Source organism: Crassostrea angulata, chromosome 5 (genome assembly GCF_025612915.1).
Source record: "Crassostrea angulata isolate pt1a10 chromosome 5, ASM2561291v2, whole genome shotgun sequence".
In the NCBI taxonomy this organism is placed as follows: domain Eukaryota; kingdom Metazoa; phylum Mollusca; class Bivalvia; order Ostreida; family Ostreidae; genus Magallana; species Magallana angulata.
This window is the reverse complement of record NC_069115.1, coordinates 53,961,504-53,986,289: the sequence shown is the minus strand read 5'-3', so window position 1 is coordinate 53,986,289 and position 24,786 is coordinate 53,961,504. Positions and strand designations below refer to the sequence as shown.

Below are 24,786 nucleotides of genomic sequence, written 5' to 3'. Positions count from 1 at the left end.
ACTCCATTAAGCTGATTTTATCATACCTAATGTTCCTCAGGTGAGCGATGTGGCCCATGGGCCTCTTGTTTTTCATATGAGAAAACTAATCAAACACAATAATCTATCATTCATTTGGCCACGTAAAATTAATTTTCCGACCGCCTTTTTTTTTATTTTGAAAAAAATTCTTGTGAATAAAAAACTGTAGAGAAATCGAACTAGTGTTTTAATTGCTGCTTGACATATTGGCATTATCGATTTATTCCAGTCATGTTTGCTATCACAAGGATACTAAATTTGAAATGTAATGGAATAAAAAGATTACAAATTGGTTTGTGTACTCGAGCTCAAATAAGTTAATAATTAAAATAAAATAAAAAAAAAATAAAACAATTGTTAATTAAAGAACGTGAATTAGATATCTCTTAGAAAAATTCATTCACCCGGCCCATTTTTTAAAAATTTTATTAATTTTTTTTGCAAGTAATTGTGAGGCCTTTATGTGACCTTGTTCTAGAGGGATTTAATTTAATCTTGTTTGATGCAGTCATCAAATAATCCAACGTACCTTAAGATGTTCGACATTATGGAAAGAGCGAACCCGCCAGTTTGGGCCAACATTGAGGAGGGGGAGAGACGAGTTTTACAGGGGGACTATGCCTATCTGTCCGAGTCTTCCTCCATAGAATACCGCGTGGAGCGCAACTGTGACCTCATGCAGGTCGGGAATTGGCTGGATTCTAAAGGCTACGGGATCGGCCTACCAAAAGGTTCAAATGTCAATGCAATCGGAACATCGCTCGGCCTTTTCCTTTATCCAGAATTGGTCGAGCGATATTCGATTGACTGTTGATATCCCGTTTGATTTTGTGTTCATACAAGTATAGTATTTAAAAAGCACGTACCTTGCTAGCTTTCAAAGATTTTAAAACTAAATGTATTTCTCTATAGATTTAAAGGTTTTCTATGTTCACCGATTGTGGACAACTTATTATTATAATAGATAACTAGACTTTGACCCGTGCGTGCACGGGTTGACATTGCATATCGGACATTTATGAAATAGGTACATCGACACATCGTATAATTATTGACATTTACATAACAAAGTTTTAAGCCTACATTAATGCAGTTAATTTCACTACACTTTCCTTAGTTTGAATAATGTAACTTTGTCTCGGAAAGGCCCTCGCCACAGTTAGAAAGCCTCCCATATACTAGTACCCGTAATGTAGCAGAAAATTGCAAAATCGCTCCGGAACGATTTTGGAGAAAATTAATGAAGTTGCCTTGAAAAAAAACCCCAGTCAAATTCATCATAATAAATCTGTTTGAGAGTGTAAATGCCTTTCATCTAAAAATTTTAATCCATATAATGGAAGAATTCAACACTTTTTCACCAACGTACACGTAATATCTTAGCTACAGAGACAATACGCGGAACGCATTCTATCGTAAAACTGGGTCCGTAGGACATAATTCATTTTTACGATAAAACATATTCTATCCTTACTCTCCTATGAAATATAATGTGATTTTATTTTGCATGTAATCAAATATTTTTTGTCATCACGATAACAAAAGTATGTACATGTACTTAATTGAAAAGTATATTTTCTCTCATAAGAAATCATTAATATATATGTACAGAATATATAGCAAATTTCCCATGAAAATTTGCCCGTATTTGTATCGTCATCTCTGAGTTTATTCATGCAAATATGATATTGTGGAAACATAAACTAAAGATCCCGTTAGCGTGAATATATTGCGCAGGAGCAAAATTGTAAAATCCAAAAAATCCAGATGATTTCCGGGATTTTTTGAGGAATTTTCGTTGATTATTAATTAGCAAAGCTTAACAGAGAAAAAATAAAAACAAATTGGTAAACTTCAAGTACCAATGATGTTTAAAATATATAAAACAAAATACAGTATTCTTCCGATTTATCGGTATTAAAGACCAAAAATTCGAGTCTATTATTTTAATATAGTAGTATAGATAGCATTATGATAAACAATATAATGTTCAAGAACAAACTTTTAGTTGAACGTTTTGAACTTTTGATAGGTGTCTTTAAATCATAGCGTTATTAGAACACCTTTATTTTTATCCAATACATTTTTACCGCCAGGGTAACACTAAGTACACCTGTTTTGATAAAGTAACGATCTCGGTTCTGGAAACCAACGGATTTGCAAAACAGTGTTTAGGTATGGGACACCTGCCGATATAGATATGCATGAAAGTACTTTACATGTATAATCAAAATACTTTCACCATTTTCGAATTTTTGAATTTTACAATATTTGAACAAAAACTATGTTTAAAAAACTTTCGGATAAGGAAAATTTTCCAAAGCCCTAGCGGGATCGAACTTATGGCTCTCAGATTCGTAGCTAACCCATTGCTCTACGTTGTTAGGTGACAGTTATATTGGGTCCGATGGTAATATATTTTAGGAATTTTATATGATATAATTTAAAGAAATTTGAATTTTACAAGGGGGTCCGGACCCCCTAAACCCCCCCCCCCCCGCCCTCTAGATCCGCGCATGTATCGGGCTGCATAATGTATTCTTTAATTTATGTTAAAGATTCAGATCTAACCGACGAAGTTTCAAGGGAGGTAATCAAGCTTCAGGAGGAACAAATCATCCAAAGTATGTATGACAAGTGGTGGAAACAAAAGAAGGATGTTGATTGTTCTGGCGGCAAAACGCAGACGACAAATCCGCTCACTATGCAGAATGTTGGCGGGATTTTCCTCGTGCTGATGATCGGGACATTTTTCGGGCTGATAGTGGCTTTGGGCGAGTTCCTGTGGATAGCCCGCCAAAATGCAAGGAAATATAAGGTACGTATGTTTCAGTCGTTTAAATAAGATAATCTTTAATTTTTAAACATTTATAACATTTTCATTTATTTGAATATTCCATTTTTTATTTTTTTATTGCAATATGCAAATTTTAATTATAGCATATAATCATATGACATAATTAAATAGAATCTTATTGAATACCTTATTAGTAACTTACAGCTGCATTGTCTGATTTTTTGGTTTTTACAGTTTCAAATAATGTTCCATACAAACAGACCAAATATCTTAGAGTTATAAACTTCCGGCTATTTATACTAGTAGAATTGGACTCCTTTCAGTGTTAGAAATATTCAAAGTTAAGGGTATTAAATAAGTTCTTTATGTGAACACAAAAAACAAACCAAATGCACCATTGGCATGTTTAGAAAAAGAAACCGTTTGATATTACGGTACAATTTTGGGTTTTTTTTTAAACAAATGTTGCACATCATTTTCTCATTTAAATATGGCTTAATTGGCCAGGAAAATACTGCAATGTTTATTATTATACTCATTCTTAGCATAACCATCGTTTAAATGCGTACACAAATTTGATATAAAATCGGACCAAGCAGCCTTGAATGTTATCATCATCTATATTGTGCAATAGTAGATTGACGTTTCAAGTTTGAACAGATTTAATTAAATCATAGTTTTTAATCTTTTACAGTCCCATTGGAGGTCAGAGATTTGTAAAGAATTTCGGTTTGAATGGAAATGTGGAAAATCTTATAAAGATTCAACAGAGAATGTACTTCAAAGCATCCCCTTGACAAAGAGTTATGTGAAGGCCAACGGTGGTCAGGACATTACATATGACACAAATACTAGTGATGACGTCACATGACGTCATGATAAACAGACCAATTTTAATGAATTTCATATGAATCACTCTTTTTCATTGCTGGATGGTTACTGTTCATTGTTTGCTTACTGTTTCTGCAAATATGTTGATTTTTGTTGAATGAAGAATAAAGCTTGATTGTGTACTTATATTTTCATTGCATATTAGCAATAAACACCAGAAGGAGTATTTATGTACATAAATTGACAACTGCATTTGCTCTTGTCCAATGAATGACCTGAATTCACCCGGGGGAAAAATTACAGGGAAATTCATTTTTTTATTTGTCCTCCTGTAACCTTGCTGCGCTCAATGACTGTCATTAATTCCAGTAAAACGTGGGATTGGTTCTTTTGACTGACTCTTTAAATAAAGTAATTTGATTGGCTCTTTACCGTGAATTGTCAATTGAAATAAAATTACAAGTGCTTGTTTATTAAAATTCTTTTCATTGCACTTACATAGGTTTTTTTTATTAGAGGAACATTAATTCTTGATTGAAAAGGGTTTAAAAGAGTACAAAGACATATGCGAGCGAGTCAGAAGAACATTATATCAAAGATATATGAAACGATATTCACTAAAAAAAATTCCAAATCGGTTTATAATTATTTTAACAGGTCATTAAAATATAGAACGAGTTAACACAAAGCTGGTATAAGACCCGGAAGAGTGATGTACACGTCATTTTCCCCCCAAATATTTACGAGTTCAAAGCATGCGGCACTCGATATTAGATGTTTATTTATGAAGGTTTCTTTTAAAATCCCTGAATATTATCTTGGAGTTAGATAGCTCTAATGACAGTGTGAAATTGATCAGCAGTGTGAACGGAACAAAATAAGCGTCCACTTTAGTTCTCTGGGTCTTCTCACGCATATTACTGAAAAAGAGGTCATAGGATTGTGCTGTCTAAATTCTTGACCAGTTGAAACGGAAAGGTTGTTTTTTGACACAATGGATTATTTTCCTCTGTTACTTCTTATTCCGTTTGTTTCAGCCGCATATAATACCAATATTACTGATTATCACAAGTTTGAATCCAAAGTCGGTCCGGAAAAGCCTAATTTTCTCTGTCCGGATAGTTGTTTAACACTTGATTGGTACGACAGATGCTGCACTTGCGCTGGAAAACCAATATGGGAGCTTAATCGAAACATAAGCTATGACCCCGTATTCGTAGAATACATAAACATGTTCGGACAATCCAAACTTCTGTCCAAGCAGCCAGACGCCACCTTTCAATGGCTAAAACACGAATACGGACGAATGAATGCTTTACCGAAAAATATTTGTGAATATAACAACACATTGGTCTCCGTAGTTCTAACTGGAAACAAAATTCAAAGTATTGAAGGTGTCAACTGTATGTGGCATCTCGATACCCTCGACCTTAGTCAAAACCCTGTGTCCTCCATCTCCAATACGACGTTCTCCGGCATGCCAAACTTGCGTGTTCTTGTTCTGGCGGACACCAACATCCAGAGGCTGGAGCCAAATTCATTTTCCAATTTTGATACCGAAATATTTCTAACCGATTTATCTGGAAATAATTTCAAATCACTGGATGTCACTAACATATTTTTTGAACGCAGGCCGTATTGTAACATCACGTTGTCCAGATGCAATATATCATTTTCAATAGCCAATAGTTTAGATCTATCGCTAAATAAGTCGTATGGCGGAGGGGAGGTGTTATTAACTGACTCTGTAATAAATAGTTTTCACCCATTTACTTATATATTCGGAGACAGTCAAGAAAAACTCAAACAAATGTACAAGTACAATATTTTCGGTAGGTATACATTCAACAAGTTAAATGTTTCGTGCGATTGTATGATGGGTGAGCTTCTTCTTGTAGGCGAGGAGTTTTTTGAAAAGTTTTTCTCTGGAGAACTATATTACTGTACGTCTCCAGATCATATGAAAGGCATTGATGTTCAGCAGGCGTACAATGATACGTCCCCGATAACGATGGACATGTTCGTTTGTCATAAACAGTCATTTTGTCCACGGCTGTGCTCTTGTATAGAACAACCTAATCGATTCCGTCTGGTGGTAGATTGTTCGAACAGGAATCTTACCAGTCTCCCATCCTACTTACCACAAACTATTTACGACATTGAGTTGAACTGTAGTAACAATTTGATCAAAGACGTCCAACCAGTGAACTACCTTAACAACCTAACTGTTCTTGACCTATCCGGAAATCAAGTTTCTCATATATCCGACTCGGTTCCACCAGAATTGGAGAGGCTCGAGACACTTATACTTACTGGTCACGAGTTACATAGACTCTCGCGGGAATTTGTAAATTTAGATGCAGGTAAAATATGGTTTGGACAAAACAGCATTTCTTGCCCTTGCGATGATATTTGGATTGAGTCATGGAGAAAAGTTTCAAAAGAAAATGAATCAAATGTCCTGATGTGTGAAACAGAGTCAGGATATATAAGTCAAGCCGAGGAGGCCTTTATTGAGTGTCTGCCTACAGACTCCTCTGGTCCCTTTTGGCTGCTGTTCATCCTTCCGTGTGTTTTACTGGCCGGTCTGTTAATCGCCCACGTGTTTCGGTTCGATTTCCTTCTGTTCAAAAGACGCCTGCAAAAACCAAAGTGCAAATCCGAATACACCAGCGATATTTTTATTTTGTGTGACGAAGAAAACGAAGACGTCCTCAAAGTTGTGATAGATTTTGTGTTGCACTTTGAGAATCAAGGTTATCAATGCTTTGCGCCACCTTTACATGGGCTACCCGGGGACGTCCGCGAAGATATGCTGTATAATAATATCAGGAACTGCCGATCCATACTGGCCATTTTGTCACTTCCGGAGGGTAACCATGGCGACACAGACGAAGTTGTCACGGTAATGAACCATGCGTGGAAGCTGTATCTGAGCAACAAAATTGAAAATCTGGTGGCAGTCATCTTTGATGGCAAATTCTCGGAACAGAAAAGTCGCTTCCCGTACTTGAGCTCTTTGAATCGGTTCAACCGAGTGTTCAAAGTGCGAAGCAGGAAATACGACATAAAACGTAAAATAAGGGAAACCTTGCCCTTTCCTACGTGTGTTAATAGCGTTCATAAGCTCGAAAATCTTAGTTAGTATGCATTGTTTTTAAACTTTGTAATAATGATGAGAAACAATGAAGCTTTGACGGTTCCACGGTGTAATTATATAGTATATATACTGTAGGTTTTGGTCATTTGGACTTCTTTCTATAACATTATTTTTTGCTACATTTTTCGTTTTTTCTTTTTCATCCTATGATTTTGATATAATTATATTCATGTTTAGATATATGTTCCTTTCCTTGAAGTTCCTTTGCAAAACATTTATTTAACTACTATCGGTTTGCATGTTATATAGAATTTGCCGAGATTGATTAAAATGTCGATTTACTAATAAATGGTGCACTAACAACAGCCTTCGGTCATAGATACAATCAGTCATTGTTCCTCAATTTGTTGAAGTACTGAACTCTCCAGAATGATGGTACATATTAAGGGTTTCTTTAAACAGCTGTTATAAAAGTATTCTTCAAAGACTGTAAAAACTACTAGCATTCAATCAGCATTCTTCTCTTTCAAATATGATGCTTTTTCATTTGACCTTTTTGTACTTATGATGCAAGTTCAAACTTTGCTGCAAACATGCGGAATAATAAAGTCGATGTAAAGATTTAACATGTATATACATGTATAATTATTAATACCAGTAGTGGCTGTCTTATATGTGACAGTAATTACTGTGTTATATGTGACAGTAAAAAATGTGTTATGTGTGACTGTAATGACTGTGTTATATGTGACAGTAATGACTGTGTTATACATATGTATATGACAAAATTTTATCTAGTTTTATCTAACTCACCTAAACACATTTGCAGTTAAAACGCAGTAAAAAAAGCGCATTTGGTAGAGCTATTACGAAGAGTCAATAAGTTGAAGGGATTTTCATGACAAGAATACCGACGTATTACTGAAGTATTGAAAATTTGACATTGAGAATATTTGAACTCCTGTTTCATCAAAGGAATACAGCCGATTTATTCATAAATCATATATATATATATATATACCGTTTGTAAAGTCAGTGAATTTAATAAAATCTTTCTATTACGTTCATTTTTTTACAATCATCATATTAAAAAAAATACTTTCTAAAAAGAATTTGATGAACCTGTTGTAAGAGAAATAAAAATTTTTACCGGGGGAAGAGGTGGGTGGGTTTGGATGGTAATAAATATGTACATGTATCTTACACGGTTGAACCACTACCAGAAATTGAGACCGGCCCTGCTTAGGTTTGTTAACATTTGTTGGTTTATTTTCATTATGAAATGATACTTGTAAATGTATGATCCAACCTTATGAATCATTGGCGGTTTTGTTGATTTCAGCAGCTGGTGTACGTATCGATGTTTGAACATTTGTTGATAAATTTATAAATTATGTCAAATGGACTCTCATGTCACGCAGAATTTAATACTAGTATCTCAAAATGGATCCTGAAAACGAGGCGCAACCTCGTTCCCTATTTTTGCTGAAAAGTACTAGTAACTCAGTGAAAAACAAAACAGGATACATTTTGTATGGTACCTCGAAATATTCTACACTCGAAGTATTCTAATAATAAATCCTTAGCACCAAGGTTTTCACACATAATGTATGCTTATTACAAAGCTGTTACAACATGTGCTTCTTAGTACTGATGAACATAAAAAAAAACAATGAGAAATTCCTTCATGTATACATTTAAATCTTGATTTTATGAATTGGGTGTTGTACAAGTTAATTTTGTTCGAGGCCGGAATCGGATTGGCTTGGGTCTTTGAGAATTACAGGTTACAAAGATAGTAAGGTAGGGGTTTCTATTAAAATTAAGTAACCAATTTAGTTGCAGATATTTCATTTCTTGCATGCATCACCTGATATGATGAAAACTGGAAAGAAATAATTTTGCTATAATTTAGACATTGGTATACATGGAATTGCGTTGATTTGAACTGAGTTAAAGCGTTGAAAACAAAATAAATGTGTTCAAAAGGATTAAGGTAGGTCCAATCCGTTAATACCTCTCCATTCACTTATACTTTAATTTTTAGAGTTAATAGCGACATCACACCCCCTTTCCCGCTTTTAATTTGGGAGCGAGTAAAAATAAACATGTACATTGTGCATTTTATATTCTTACGTCAGTATAAAAAAACATTTTTTGGGGGCAATATTGTAAGTTTTCAAATATCAAAGGCATTCGCAATAGCATTTTCAGACATTGTTTTACATGTATTTGTATTGTGTGTGTGCGCGCGTGTGTGTGTAATGCATCGTCTTTCGATATCTACCTTATGTCTATATTTACCTGCGCAGAACCTATCTCCCAGTAACAGCTGCTGCCAATAAGTGTACACACGTTACTCTGGTGGAAAACAGAGAGAATATTACCAGAGCCTGGTACCTCGTCAACAGGCATTCCGTGAAACAATGCAAAGATGTCGGATTGTCTCCGAGACACCAGTGGATTAAAGGATTAATGGATTAAAGGAGAATATTCGTTATGTGAAAAAGCATGGGGGAGGAAACATCGAAAATCATGTTTAGGACAGAGAGATATGTTTTGACAGCCATCTTTCTACTATCCTTAATGAAAGATAGCGGCGTAAGAGCGGAAAATATTATTCGTGTGGGTGAGTTACTCTAATGCATTGGTTACGATAGCATTAATTAAGGAGAAGAAGGGGGGGGGGGGTATTACGGCTGAAGATGAATAACCCTACAGTCAATACCGCACATATGTTACAGAGATGTACTAATTGCATTTATCGAACTCACAATGCACGTTAAACGGCTGTAAACATTAAATGCATAGGGATCTGCAGAGAGAAGGAAGTGTTTGCGTCTCTTTAAAGAGTGCAGAAAACGTTCCAATTTTTTTTATTCTGTTTATCTTTGAAAGCCAATCAAAACAGACCTAATGGGGAAATTTTATGTTTGGTTTTGGGGATATTAAAAAAAAGCACCGTTTATGGATCTATGCGAACATCAAATTTTCGATTCAATAACATATCATCTGATATTTAAAGCCCTTAGTTCAATATAGATGACGAGCGAACAAAACTAATCCCTCTTTTAAAATACAAGAATTAAAAAGGCTGGCGTCTTGAAAGGTCCCATTATGTCTCGGGCCATGCATGTCAAAACAGCTGCTTAAGAAACTATAGTGGGGGATTCCCATCTCGTGTATACAACTACTGACCGTGTCGATTAAACACCTTGTTCTGTGCTATAGGTTAATAAAGCCAACACAAATCGGCATCATTGACAAAAGTCAGACGAATCAGATTTTGATAAGTAGTATCTCTAATTTATTTAACAGATCGGATGATATATGATACGGTGGCCCTTTTAATTCATGTAAATTTTCGCAAATAAAGTTTAAATAAACTTTACAAGAAGACGTATGATGTCTAATCGTAATTACTTGTATCCCTCCCAACTCTTACTTAATAGAATTGTAGAAAATACAACAACAAACTAAAACACCATGTAAATAATCAAATATTGAATTTTTTTTTTTATTAAAGTAGATTAAAAGATTAATTCTTAACAAGTTTCACAAGAGGGGTAACTCTTATTGGATTTCAACTTTTCGATTCTGTATACTGAATTCAGAAATGCTCTTTAATGATTTATTAGCATTTTTCAAACAAGCCCTTGAACGTCTTATACACTTACAATTTTTTCTAAAATAGAAAAGAGCTAACAAATATTTCAAGTCAGGTTTAAATGAAAATTTTAACATTGAAAATACAAAGTAAAGATTGAGGGTTTCTTTTATATGCTATAATATAATAATACGGTGTGTGTTACATGACCAAAAGTCATCATCTGAATTTCAAAATTTAGATTTGATTGATATTTTTTAAGATGCCATGGTTGGGTATGAAGATACCGCCTTAGAGCTAGCTTTTAAGGAAACGATGAATAAAGCTCAGCAAAGCCTATTATACGGGAACAAAAATCTAAAGATCGAGGATTTCTTCAGCAGAGTAAACTTAGAGGACAGCTATGAAGTTTCAGGCGAAGGTAATCTCCAGTTTATGATTCCCATTAAGCTTGCCTATGGAGGTATCTCACTCCTCACGTTTTGATTTCACTGCGCAGATGATCATATTATTTAAAATGAATATAATTTATTTAATCATCACAGAAAGATCATTATTTCATAATTACACAACATTCATAAAGAAAATCCATTTGAATTCAACAAATAAACGAGTTTTTTTAGGAAATTTTTTTCGTGCGGAAAGTTTTTAGACAAAAATGACAGAAATAAGCAATTTTATGAATTTTACAGTTTGCATCTATTCTTTTTCCTTATTGTGTAATAGTTTACATTCATTTAGTGCGAATCGAAAATTTTCCATTTGCTAATTGTAATGCCTTTTAGTTTGCAAAGTGATATCATTCGGAAGCGAGGTCATATTCGGAACACACTCTCGGTCTTCTTCGGAGTATGTCACGTCCCTTTGTAATCAGTTATCGATCCCTAACCTCCAAATACACTGGGACTCTCGCGAGGTCGTCACCAGCACCAAGCGACCGGACAGAGATCACATGACCTTGAACCTTTACCCCGATCACCATACCCTCAGCGCCGCCCAACGGGATCTGATCAAATTCTGGGATTGGAAAAAGTTTGCTGTCCTGTATGAGGATAATGATGGTAGGGAACCCTTTTGAGTTTAATTTAAATCATTAACATGAAAGCCAGAAAACACAATATTATAAAGGTATATCTTAAAAAAAATGGTTTAACATTTTACAATATACTGCCGCTTTACCCTTTTTAAAAAGAAAATCTAAGTTTGGATATTAGGTATAGTCGTCATTAATATTTATTTTTCTCTTTTCCGAAGGTCTGATCAGACTACAAAGCATTCTAAAGCTGTCCTTTAAAGGGCGCGTTGCCATAACGACAAGAAAAATTAATTTTCTGAATCCAGAGAGCGTGAAAAACGTGCTGAAGGATCTGAAGAATACGGAGCACCAGAGAATTATCGTAGACTGTCACTACGACCGAGTGCATGACATCCTTAAAGAGGTGGGTGGGGTACCATATATCAGATTTTTTTCCCGTGTCACACAATTTGTGAAATAAGGGAGAGTATGTAGCTTTTTAAATTTTCGTTTGCGTTTTAAAATTACCGGGTATACGTAAATCACAAACAAATCCCATCTCACTTATACAGGGTTATTTTCGCCCCGTGTAATTTTCGCCCCTTGCACATTTTCAAACAGTTTCGCGCAGTCTTGAATTTGCCCAGGCACAGGTGTGTATGAAGAGGGATTCATAATATCAGACATCAGAATTCGCCAAGATTAAAATTCGTCCGCTGACATAGAGAACGAAAGGGGAGAAAATAAAACGGGGGCAAATATTTGCCTGTTTACAGTACCCATATTTATCAAATGCTACATCATTAGATAAAATCAAATGGCCAATGAAATTATGTGTACTTATATTTATATTCTAGTAATTTTAATCCATCGTAAGATTAAATATTTGAATATAAATAGGCAAACCCCGCTGGTGCCTCAAATTGGCGAAATTTGAAGTTATATATATTGTAAATATACAAGGAAAGGGTGCACAGTCGAACAATATTTTTTTTTGGGGGGGGGGGGGGGGCATTTTATTATGTCGCGGTTCACTCAGACTCAGAGACTTTGGTTCCTTTAAGTGTTAAGAAAGTTGCGTTTGATAGGCCTGCATCCACTTTCTTGAACCCGTGAAGCAGAAATTATACCTGAATGAAATCCAAGGATATTACTGGGTGATAACCTCTTAAAATTGAGAAATTAAAAAATGATATCATATTGATATTTTAAAAAGTGGAAATGTCCAAATAAAGATGTTTTAAGAGAAAAAAAACCTTACTCTTCGCTGAGAATAGTATTAGTTTTAATTCTCACAGCCATGATATTTATACAAGCTATTTTTAATGTGTAGAACTTGTTTTAGATATATAAAAAATCCAATCGTAATATTTACATTTGATAGTTTTCAAAATTGAACAGAGTACAATTTGTTTCAGGCCGCTGAGACGGAGGCACTTTCCGAGTATTTCCACTACCATTTTATGACTTTGGTAAGTATTGGTAATAATACGAGACAATTCGGATTGACATACCGTAGCCAGTGTTACAATGTTACTCATTTGTCACGACAGGACCTAGGGGTGACAGACATTTCGGAATTCTCCGAGTATGGCGCCAACATAACGGCACTGAGGCTGGTCAACCCTGAGCATGGCGCGGTGAAGAACCTCACAGAGGAGTGGAAGCAACTCCAGTTCAACATCCGGGGTAACAGATCCCCTCTTAGGAAGGGTCAACTACAAATCCCGGTATAAATTTGCAACCAATCCAACTCGTGTAGTACATTGTTATTTTACTTTTCGTGGAATATTAATTTTATACACGCATGCCTATGGTTGAGAGAACATGGTTTGCAATATCCGCTTGTAACCATGGTAACCTCTTCTTCAGACGGAGACAGCCTTGATGCATGATGCTGTCTGGGTCCTAACAGAGGCAGCGCTTGCTCTGAATGAGGCGAACCCCACGGCCCTGGCCTCCTACAGTCGGGCGTCCTGTGACAAGGCCGCACCCTGGGAATTTGGGGCTGATTTGCTGGGGTATATGAAAAGCGTAAGTCCTTGTCTCAAGAGATTTAATCTTGAAAACTTATTTCATTGTATATTATTTGGCCTCGATAACGTTATGTTTCCGTTCGTCGGGTTTTCTGTTCTGTACGCTAAAGAATTAATGGACAATTTCTAAGGTTACAAATCAAGTTTTTTTTTGTTCAGATAGCTTTCATTATGAAGTTTAATATTGAAACTTCGGATTGGTAAATATAATTTTTTTTTTTAAATATCCTTGTAATTTAACAGGTCAATGTTGATGGTCTGAGTGGAACTATACAGTTTGGACAGTACGGACAAAGAGAAAACTTTGAACTGGAGGTCGTGAAATTTAGTCACGAATTCAAGAAAGTTCAAAAGGTGAGGCGATTTGAAAAAGGTATATTTGTAGAACTTTTAGTTTTGATTTGTTTTTTTTCTTCATGATTTTTAAAAAAAATATGAAGAATTACTTAAACTTGTATGTTTCAGATTGGTACGTGGAATTCGTTGTCTTTCCTGAACATTACTGACGACAACGAGAGCCTGTCTCAGCTCAATAAAACACTCAAGGTGCTGACCGTTCTGGTGAGTGCGTTTACGAAAAATACAGAGTTATCCCGAAAATATAAATTCCGAGGTTATTCCGAGAAAGAATACCGAGGTTATTCATTGTAAAAATTACCGAGGTTATTCTGAAAAAAAAACCTTGGGGTTTTCTGTTAAAAAGAGGTCATTCCTAAAAACAAATACAGAGGATATTACGGAAAAAAAATACATGTAGGTTTAGGTGTGCATTCAAAATATTATTGATAACATTCTTATAGAACAGGCAGCGATTATATTCAAGCTGAATTTGTTTTCCTGTTTTAGGAAATGCCTTATGCTGGAAAGAAAATTGATGAATATGGTAACGTGAAGTATGAGGGTTTCTGTATTGACATCCTTGACTATATTGCTGAGTCGATGAAATTCAAATATGAAATTCAAGAGGAACCAACATACGGCAATTGCGACGAGAAGGAATGTACTGGCATGTATCAGAAACTGATTGATAGGGTAAGACATTCAGATATATATGCACATGCCAAAATATTTTAATTTCTTTAGAAAAATGATTTTCAGAAAAAAATGGATATGTTCTGCCTCCATTTTTCAAGTGAACTGGTTTTTTAAACAGTCTCTGAGGTTTTTTATTATTTTATCCATTTCAATCAATCTTGTAAATTGGTGTCAGTTAAGTTATTTTTTCCTGTTTGATCGCCTATTCGACAGGAAGCAGACCTAGCTGTGGCGGGAATCACCATCACCTCGGCCCGCGAAAAATTCGTCGACTTTACAAAGCCTTTCTGGAACCTGGGAATCACGATTCTCTTCCGGAAACCGAAGCCTAAACCGATTCGACTGTTCTCGTTCTTGGACCCTTTCCACGAGGATGTGTGGGTGTACATGATTGCTATATACCTGTGTGTGAGTTTTATGTTCTTTGTCATTGCCCGCCTGACGCCCTATGAGTGGTGCAACCCCTATCCTTGCAATCAAGAGGAAGACATAGTTGAGAACCAGTTTTCTGTTCTCAATAGTATGTGGCTAACGATCGGATCAATTCTGCAGCAAGGTAATTCAGAAACATTCGTGGAAACTATGTAATCTAGAACAATATTCAGTGCCTTAATGCTTTTTGGTGCCATAAATTTAGTAAGTTAAAATATTTAGGTTTCGTGTAGTATGTAATTTATAAAGGAGAAATGAAAGTTTTAGACACAACTAAATAACCAGTGTGTACCAATTTATTTAAGTTGCATTATTTCCTTTGTCAGGTTGTGAGCTTGCTCCTAGGACCGTTTCGACCCGCATGGTAGCCGGTGTCTGGTGGTTTTTTACCTTGATAATAATTTCTTCGTACACCGCAAATTTGGCCGCCTTTCTGACCGCCGGAAGAATGCAGTCACCGATAGAGAGCGCTGAGGATCTGTCCAAGCAGACGGACATCAAATATGGCACTTTACAGACAGGGTCAACTTACAGCTTCTTCCAGGTCCGTCTAATTTAGTGTAAATATTATTTTATAGACTTAACGCGTTATTCAACCTGAACTATTTCACTGAATTTATACATACACAAGCTTAAACCTAAGCAATCGTACTTACGATTTTAAATTAAGTCAATTTTTGACGAATTAAAATTTAAGCAGAAGAAAATTTACTGATGAAATAAAGATTAAAATGGCAGAAAATAACTTTCTGTTTTGTTTTTCCTTCTAGAACTCGATTTTCCCAATCTATCAGAGAATGTTTACGTTTATGAAGAACCAGAATCCGCCAGTGTTTGTGAAGAACTCTAATGAGGGTGAGAAGCGCGTGCTACAGGGGGACTACGCCTATTTTGCCGAATCAACTACCGTGGAATACAAAGTAGAGCGGAACTGTGATCTGACCCAGATAGGAAACTGGCTCAACTCGGTCGGATACGGAATTGCTTTGCCTAAAGGTTAGGACCTGTTCCGTAGAACCGAAAAAAAACAATAAATGTTTTCTAAAGGAATTCTGAATTGTCGATATGGAAACATACCTTTGATACGATAAGATATAAATGATCAGTTCATAATAGGAAGCATCATTTTATCTTATATTATCATCGGCAAATGAATTCAAATTATATACAAACAATTACCAATGTAGTGCCACCTTGTTTTATGTTAAAGTATAGAGAGTTTTTTTGTTTTATTTTCTGTACATGTATAGGATCCCCATACAAAGACAAAATCTCCCAGAGGATTCTGTACCTACAGGACAAACAAGTCATCAAACAGCTGTACAGCAAGTGGTGGACGAAAATGTACATCAACCAGACGTGTGACAACGAGAAGAAGGACCCGTCCAACGCCCTGTCCATACAGAACCTGGGTGGGGTGTTCGTGGTGCTGGTCGGCGGCATCGGCGTCAGTATCGTCATAGCTGTGTTTGAGTTCATTTATTACGCCTGGACAAAACGAGATATACCGGTAAATTCATCTCTCTCTCTCTCTCTCTCTCTCTCTCTCATCACCTCATAATACCACAAAGAACGATTTCTTATTCCTTAAATAAAACATAATAAGTTCCGTGGTTTGAATTGATGAAATAAATCTCATTTTTACGAAAGCCGAGAAGGATCATTCGAGATTCGAGATTCGAAATACGAGATTCGAAATACGAGATTCGAGATTCGAAATTCGAGATTCAATATCTAAATTAACCAATCAAATCATGGATCTGAAACCTGTATCCTAGCAACATCAAACTGTTCTAAATAAAGATCATTCGTACATGCTCTTTCCTACAAATAAATGTCTTTATAGCTCTTAATAAATGCTATGGTCACTTCTCCCTACCTAACTAAATAATTATGTGTATTTACTTTTACACAGAATATCGAAGTAGACTAGTAATAATGCAGTGTGCTTCGCGGATCTAAGTGATTTTGTTTGCCCTGGTGCATTTCCACCTGATGCGTTTGAACCCTGAGGTATTTCACCACCAGTAATAGTTTAAAACCCGGGTTTATTCACCCCTTTTGTGTAAAAATGCGGTTATGGTAGAGAACTTCATAAGCGTAGCTCATTTTTTCTGTAGGGGGTCCTATATAGGCCAATTTTAAAAAATTTTACTATGTAAATTTAATAAGCTCCAATTTTCCCGAGGAGGGGGTCCAGATCCCCTGACCCCCTCCTTTCTAGATCCCCGCATGAAGATTAGTACATGTATCTAAATAATCTAAATATAAATAACCTGTCCTGTTTCACTAATAAATATAAGCATTACTTATCGTTTTTATGTATGCATACAGTGATACACTAGTACTATGATTATAAACAAATCATTGAGATATTATCACATTATACGGAATTATTAATAAATACAATTTTTTTTCCTTTTCCTCAGTAAAAAACTTATTATGAGTCTTACTTTTGGAATTGTTTTCAATATAGAAGGATACCTACTCTCTACAATTAAAGGTAGGGATGATAGGGTGCCAATTTGTTCACATTGCCGATTTCTTGTACAGAGAACAGTAAAACTTTTTAAAAATTTGATTGTGCATTAATATTTCAAAATTAATTGTTGTACATGTATTTTGTTATAATTCATTCATTGATATATCAATAAGAAAGATTAAAAGCATATGTTTCACAGCCAAGTTAAGTTTCTCTGTAGTTTCCTACCCCCCCCCCCCCCCCCCCCCCCGCACCAAAATTGACAATAATTACATATAAGTCATACAAATGTTTACTTTTTTTGTAAGTAAATCTCTAAGGATGTAAATAAGCACTGCAAACAAAGATGTCTGTATTAAATATACTACTACATTACACTTAGCCAGATCAAATGTAATCAGGATGAAGCTACAAGGGGTGAGTGGTGCAAATTTACCAATTTGTCGCCATACACACAGAACACCAAATAAAGAAACTGTGAGTGGTGTGTGGAATGCATAAAAGATGACGGCAAATTATCTCAAATAATCAGTGCAAAAACCAACAAATAGACTGTTATTTGTTACATATTCTGCAAAAACATTGATAAAAAATGTTATCGTCCCATAACATAGCCGATTAAGTTAATGTGTACAAATGGTCAACGTACATGTAATTCTAATATACAAGAAGGCGGACGTATCAGGCGGGGATCCAGAAAATTAAATTTCAAAAATGATCGGTTGAATTACATTAAATGCTTTGAAAATTGTTTTAAACTATCGCACGGGTCAAAATGCATGATAGAAGCTATGTACAGTGTAATTTGAAACTTTCATTTTATATCAATATGTAGTATTACCTATTATAACAAATGAGAGTATAGCACAACTGCCACAAGCAATACATGTCCTTTACCAGCACCACCTCCCTTCTATATAAAAAAATGAAACAATTGTCGTTTTATTTGCTAAAATGTGTGGTTCAAGATTTTTCTAAAGGACATACACGATTAGAATTGAAAAAGAGTCGTACGTTTAAAACTAATTTTGTCAAATTTTTTAGATTCATTTGGTTATATTTTGGTCCATTTGGGTAAATAGATGCACCAGCGCAGCTCTTATTTATATATAATCAGGCCATAAATTCAAAATATTTTCAAAAATTAATAGCTTTAAATCCAGTGGATGAAAAAAAGGAAAGCAAGTCGAACTCGATGAGTGCTAATACCTGTGTTGAATGAATGGTACAGTAGGATATGCGCAAAAAAGTCCCGTCTACTCTTTCCTACCCTATATTTATTGGAATATTAAATCCGATTATAAGAGTCAAACAAGTTGCTGTCCTTTAAAAAAGGACTACAATACGTGAACCATTTGCATGTGTTTCCAACGAAAACGTGAAAGCCTTAAAATTATTAGAGATTCCACAGAATCTAGCCCTCTGCTTTTAACCACTTAATTTGTGCGTTGTATTGCGTATACATGCATGTATAGCCCTGACTTTTTATCTCAGAATTTAAAGGATTCATACTTCTAAAATAATTATGATTTTTCTATGAATGAAGTTTGCATGTATGATATCAGGCATTCGGTGAATTCTGCTATTTGTACACACATTACGATTCGCTTTACTTTATTAACTATGCAGTGACAGCTTTGTGTAAATTAAAAAAATTCATTTTTTGATGCATTTTTCTTGAGATTTAAACTTTTATAGTGACCTAATTATTCAATCATACTTAAATGCTTAAAAAATTTAATCGGGAAGTTCTCTAGCCTCGCCTACTATAATTGTAAAGTTAAGTTACATGTGTATTCGGAAAACAACAAAACATTGCAAATTATGCTATTTGATGCATGTTGTAGTTTCGGCATAACATTAACTTATTTCATAATACTGATAGTTCATATCACATGCCAATCATTTCTTTAAAAGGAATACCTTGTTTCTGTACTGTTTACCGACAACTTTACAATTACAGCGTCTTTGAACTTATGTGTCATATGGCACGGAATCCCGATCCCGGTTCAGATAAACTTGTGCTAGCCTGGTTCCCTGAGCTACCCATTACGCACAGGAACCAGGCTAGCTCATGCGCAGGCTGAATTTTCCCCATAGCATCCGGTTTGACCTCAGGGTCCACGCAATTAAAAATCAAGTACGGATATGTACATGTACCTGTTTATCAAAAGTAAAACTACTCATAATTTATCTACAGTGCATCGTTATGGAGCTACACAAAAAGTTTTATATTAATTTGCCGAGCCAAATAAAAAAAACCTGGAAAACAGATTATTGGAGTACAACATCCGCACACAATTTAAAGAAAATTTCATGTTTTAATGTAAGACATCACAAATACCCCAAACCCCCTCACGGAAAAGGAAATGCTAGGTGATGAGAGAGAGAGAGAGAGAGAGAGAGAGAGAGAGTCGATGTAAATCACAGGTGCGCTAACACCGTTAAAATTAAAGCTTGCTTGTTGGTCAGCCCTACCCTAGCTACCTCCTCTCTTTTCTCCTTTTAGAGGCTTAATTATTGTCTATATATGCTTGTAACAAATCAAATCAATTTCAAATTCTAAATCAAAACTGAATTTGACACTACAAAACTCTCTCTGTGTCTGTCTGTCTGTCTGTCTGTCTGTCTGTCTGTCTGTCTGTCTCTCTCTCTCTCTCTCTCTCTCTCTCTCTCTCTCTCTCTCTCTCTCTCTCTCTCTCTCTCTCTCTCTCATATCGACAATGGCATTGCCATACCCTACAATACACTATTCTTATCTGGATTTTTGTCTTTGAGGTTGTAAATCATTATATCTTCTATGGTTTAAAACTTTATCATAACCTATATTTTGACATGTCGATTATTTCATTGAGTTTCGTTTCATAGCTAAAACATTTAGATTAAACAGATCTTTCTTCGCGAGCCGATTTTTACACAGTTGGGGCGAATACACTTCGGGTTAAAATTGTTCGGGGGGAAATACATACAGGGCAAACAAAACCACTTAGATTCGCAAAGCCAACAGTGTTATTTCTAATTTAATTGTTTATACTGCGTGGGGTTTATTCATCAATGTTAATTTAACCATTTTATAACCACTATATAAGAGCTATCAAGACATTTATTTGTAGGAAAGAGCATGTACGAATGATCTTTATTTAGAACAGTTTGATGTTGCTAGGATACAGGTTTCAGATCCATGATTTGATTGGTTAATTTAGATATTGAATCTCGAATTTCGAATCTCGAATCTCGTATTTCGAATCTCGTATTTTGAATCTCGAATGATCCTTCTCGGCTTTCGTACATTTTCCCCATAGACCGTTGTACATATGAATCGACTCCCATCAATTGCAGTAAATATGAAGCCCATGCACACAATTATGTCCGAACTTTTAATTAAACGCCCTTAATCACTGGCGTCGGAAGCAAATTGAAAAGTGGGGGGGGGGGGGGGGGGGGGGGGGCTAGACTAATCCTCAGAAATCTTAACAAGCCAAAAAAAACCCTGATTCCCAAAATCATGAAAATCCTAATCCGGGGGGGGGGGTACCTATAGTTCCAAAAAAATTCTTACCTATCAAAATTTCTTTTTCCAAATCATGAAATTCCTAATCCGTGGGGGGGGGGGGGGTAAATTTAGGAACAGTTATGTTTCCTGCGACAAAAAGGGGGGGGGGGATGAGGGGCCTGAACCCTCTCTGATGCTATGTGCCTAATGGTTAGGTCTAACTTTGCAAAAAAAAAAGTGGGGGGGGGGGGGGCTAAGCCCCCCCTAACCCCCCCTCCCCCCGGTTCCGACGCCTATATTTTAATTAAGAAAAATATCCAACACGCCTCTATAAAAAACATTTCGTGGACACACAAGTATCAAGAGAAGGCTACATGCATATGCATAACAATCTTTACTTCCTTTTGCGCCTCTAGATAAGAATGTTTCTCTCTACTTTTTGTTTTTCTATTAGATTAAAAAAAATCCTGAAACGGATTTTCAAGACGTTGTACATGTAGTTACATCCATGCTATTATTTCGCCTAGAGTAAGCACGAATATAAAATGGTTTCATTCCATCGTTTTTGTTTTGGTTGATTATCGAATGCGTGTACTGTACGTATGCAACACGTACGAGTTGTAACGCGCCCGTGTACTAAAAAACAGTTATTTCCCTTTTTAAGAAGAAATACAGATTTCATACAAAAAATACAGATTTTTAAAGATTTCATTTTAGTTAATTTACAATGTAATTAAACTTTTTAACAACAATTCAAACTAATTAAAAATAAATTGTTTTTTTTTTTAAGAAATTACCAATCTTAATTTTCTTTTAATTTTATAAACCAAAATTATCCCTAGATATCTATTCACCATTTTGATGTATAACAATTTATTTATATGGTGTTTAAATTACATTTTTAAATTCACTCTGGTTTCTCTTCAATCCACGCTTAAATCTTTCGCCTTTTACTAAAGATTTCCGTGGAGAGGAACATTTAATGAGTCTATAGACTTATTTTTGTAACCCTACCTCGGTAGGGTAATAATTAATATATAGAAGTCCCACACTCGCATCCACTATTAAATGTGGCACTTGATAGCACAGGCACCTGACGATATAATTGTTTGTCAAAATAGAAATAGACATCCTATACCAAATAAATAATATTAGTTATAGGGTATTTTATTTTTATTATGACAAACAATTATTACGTCAGGTGCCTGTGTATAGGTACTCTCTCTCTAAACTTCATTTATTTTGTGAATCTTTTTTTTTTTACCAGGATCCAATATGCACGCAGTTGAAAGATGAATTGATCTTTGCTCTAAGATGTTGGGGCTCCTCATCGAAACCAGCTGATCACGTGATCAGGGCCAGTAAAAGCGACCTCTCTCGGACCGGAGTCTCCCTACCGTCCTTGAATCATGAATATGCAAATGCAATACGTGATATACATGCCTGACCTACTCAACATTTTTGTTGTTGCTTGGAGTATTATAAAAGTTATGTTTTTTCATCGTAATTATTTTTCAGAGACCTTATTTTGTACTTAACTATTTAATTATGTACTGTTTACTGTTTCATGTGCATTGCATATAGTATAAGTCTAAATTCATATTTGAGCCTTTATATGCAATCATTGAATCTACATATAATGGCGTTGATGTACGTTAGATATAATCTTGTTGAGAATTATATTATATTTTATTTTTAATCCATTCAATAAGTTGTCATAACATTCCTTGATATGGCCTTGTTCTTTGTATCACATTAATTCCCCAGTACTGTTCTGTCATTTGTCTTTCATATTGACTTGAGGGATGCTAGGGTTTACTTTATTCAAACCCCTGGCTCCACCGTTACCAACATTGCTTATGTATAAAATGCTCAGCCTCTAAACGAAGGTTTAATCTCGAATTTATGGAGCCGTCATTTAAGATAGTTTGATGGTCGCTGTCATTTTTAGACTGTATCGATCTCTTAGGGAAGGAAGAGATCTTTTTAATAGAAAAAATGCTCAAATTTAAAAGAAAAAAATATGTTGATTTTTTTTATTTATCAAAGTACATGTATACTTTAAAGCTAAACAAATCAATGTTAGAATTTGAGTGAGATCTAATGGTTAGTTTGTTGACCATCCAGCCTCCTTAAAGCTTGAGTAGAGGACAGGTTTAGCACTATATTGTCTGTGCCAAGTTATTGCTTCCATCACTTTTTGACGATCTTTGATAAAAATATACAGTTGAAATCGATAAAAGAAAATATATCCAAGATGTCTTCATTAAACAAATATCATTTTTCACTCATAAAAATTCACATGTACGAAAAACAAAATTCTTACGGAGATTTATAATGGGAAATGTTTACATCTTTTCTTCATTCGGAAGTATTTGGGATACCTCGCGCAATTTTTCAACGTTATCATCCGGGCTTATTAATGGCTGATGCAATGCAAAATTCCATTAGACTTTCTATTTTTGGATGTGTATTGAAACCTGAAGCGGTAGATGGGGCGTTTCAAAATAGATAATCTGGACATTTTTCATATTAGGGGATGAACGTAGTTTGAGCACAAAGGTATTTATTATTATTGAAATATCAAGCAAAAAGCGGTGGAAGCAAAAACTCAGGACAGAGTATAGTAATTGTTTGTGGTGACGATCGGGCCTGAAAAAAAACCCCAGCTTCTTGATTTAAATCATATCTTTCATGAAAATATATACATGTATATCAAATCTAGTAATGCATGCTTCCATAACTCGTGTGTGGAAATCTGAATACATGTACTATATATGTGTACTCCGAGAGGTTTATTTTCTTTGACCTATGGATAAAGTGCCTTGCATTTTGGTGCTAAAGTGGAAAACTGTTTCAATATTCTGAATAAATTGGTTTTTTAAAATACACATATTTTTCGTACGTGTTCTCATTCAACATGCAGCATAACAAGTAATAATTTAAATTTCACATTTAGATTCACAATTTACTTGTCTTAATGGTATTGATTATGATTGAATTATTTTTTTTTATCAATTTATTAGTTTAATCTGCTAAGACGGATTGCAAATCGACAGATAGAAATTATCAAAGGGTTGTTGGTACAGTATTTTGAAATGGTATTTTTTAACCTGAATATTTGCTTACACACGTAAGTGATCAGTGATAAAAGAGAGGAAGGTGACAATGGTACATGAACATTTCTTGGATTATTTAAAGCTGCTTGGTCCGATTTTTTTGTAATTACAGTATCACATTTTTTTTCATACAAATCATTTATCTTAGAAAGTTATGGACTTTCTCCTATTTACACCAGCAGAATCAGTCTCCTTTCTACGAGGGTCAATCAAAAAATACGAAGACTTTTGTCATAGCTATGTTACTTAACGTCATATCATTACTAAATTTGGTAGACATAATTTAACAATAGTTTCAAACAATTTGCAAGAGAAAAAGTAAAAAAATTCCTTTATTTCTAAGAATTATTTAGAATCTAATCCTGCAAAAACGAGGTCACGGCGCACGGTCAAAATTTGTGTTATGTCAACAATAAACCATATAATGTTGAAAGTAATATCTCTATAAATTGGGCTTAAAACCAAACAATATTGAAACCTCAAATTAAGTTTTGTCTTGGTATTCTATGTTCCAAATAATGACGGGATATATTGTTTTGTCGAACAGATATTAGTAACTAAAGACAGATAGTCCTCTTTAGAATTGACTAAAAACATCGACGTCGCCGGACGTCACGGCGCAACGAAAGGTACAAACAAAATGGATTTAACCCAGGAAAAAGCCGACACAAGCTGTAAAAATGCTCAATGGTGCAAAAAATAACACAACAATTATTTGCAAGTTTGTATTTAACTGTAATAAATTTTGTGGGGTCGGTGGTAATTGTATTTTGAATATAAAACAGTCCGAAAGAGAGTAGAATATCTGTAAATATTTG

The 24,786-nt window shown here is 35.1% G+C and overlaps 3 protein-coding genes and 1 non-coding gene across 4 annotated transcripts in view; all 4 read left to right on the top strand.

Moving 5' to 3' along the window:
• The window catches only part of LOC128186383 (glutamate receptor ionotropic, kainate 2-like), a 13,683-nt gene extending 9,848 nt beyond the window's left edge, over positions 1–3,835 (top strand). The window contains exons 13-15 of the mRNA XM_052856193.1: positions 530–752; positions 2,580–2,839; positions 3,513–3,835. Of these exons, the coding sequence (XP_052712153.1) occupies positions 530–752; positions 2,580–2,839; positions 3,513–3,689 (660 nt within the window). The 3' untranslated portion in view covers positions 3,690–3,835. The remainder of the gene's footprint in view (positions 1–529; positions 753–2,579; positions 2,840–3,512) is intronic.
• Positions 3,836–4,360: 525 nt separating this feature from the next.
• On the top strand, positions 4,361–6,982 carry LOC128186384 (uncharacterized). The gene has a single exon (XM_052856194.1). The coding sequence runs from the start codon at positions 4,644–4,646 to the stop codon at positions 6,792–6,794; it is 2,151 nt and encodes a 716-aa protein (XP_052712154.1). The 5' UTR covers positions 4,361–4,643; the 3' UTR covers positions 6,795–6,982.
• Positions 6,983–8,447: 1,465 nt separating this feature from the next.
• LOC128186385 (uncharacterized) overlaps positions 8,448–24,786 on the top strand; it is a 29,414-nt gene continuing 13,075 nt past the window's right edge. Inside the window, 15 exon segments of the mRNA XM_052856195.1 lie at positions 8,448–8,552; positions 9,062–9,378; positions 10,619–10,777; positions 11,142–11,417; positions 11,611–11,795; positions 12,790–12,843; positions 12,925–13,101; positions 13,244–13,405; positions 13,651–13,761; positions 13,873–13,968; positions 14,254–14,439; positions 14,656–14,998; positions 15,201–15,418; positions 15,645–15,870; positions 16,125–16,384. Coding sequence (XP_052712155.1) covers positions 9,261–9,378; positions 10,619–10,777; positions 11,142–11,417; positions 11,611–11,795; positions 12,790–12,843; positions 12,925–13,101; positions 13,244–13,405; positions 13,651–13,761; positions 13,873–13,968; positions 14,254–14,439; positions 14,656–14,998; positions 15,201–15,418; positions 15,645–15,870; positions 16,125–16,384 — 2,571 coding nt within the window. The 5' untranslated portion in view covers positions 8,448–8,552; positions 9,062–9,260.
• Positions 21,757–21,874, top strand: LOC128186416 (U5 spliceosomal RNA). Its single transcript, XR_008243949.1, has one exon. It is a non-coding gene; the product is annotated as a U5 spliceosomal RNA (small nuclear RNA).

Coding starts and splice junctions, on each gene's coding strand:
- LOC128186384 (XM_052856194.1), top strand. CDS start 4,644: ATGGATTATTTTCCTCTGTTACTTCTTATTCCGTTTGTTTCAGCCGCA.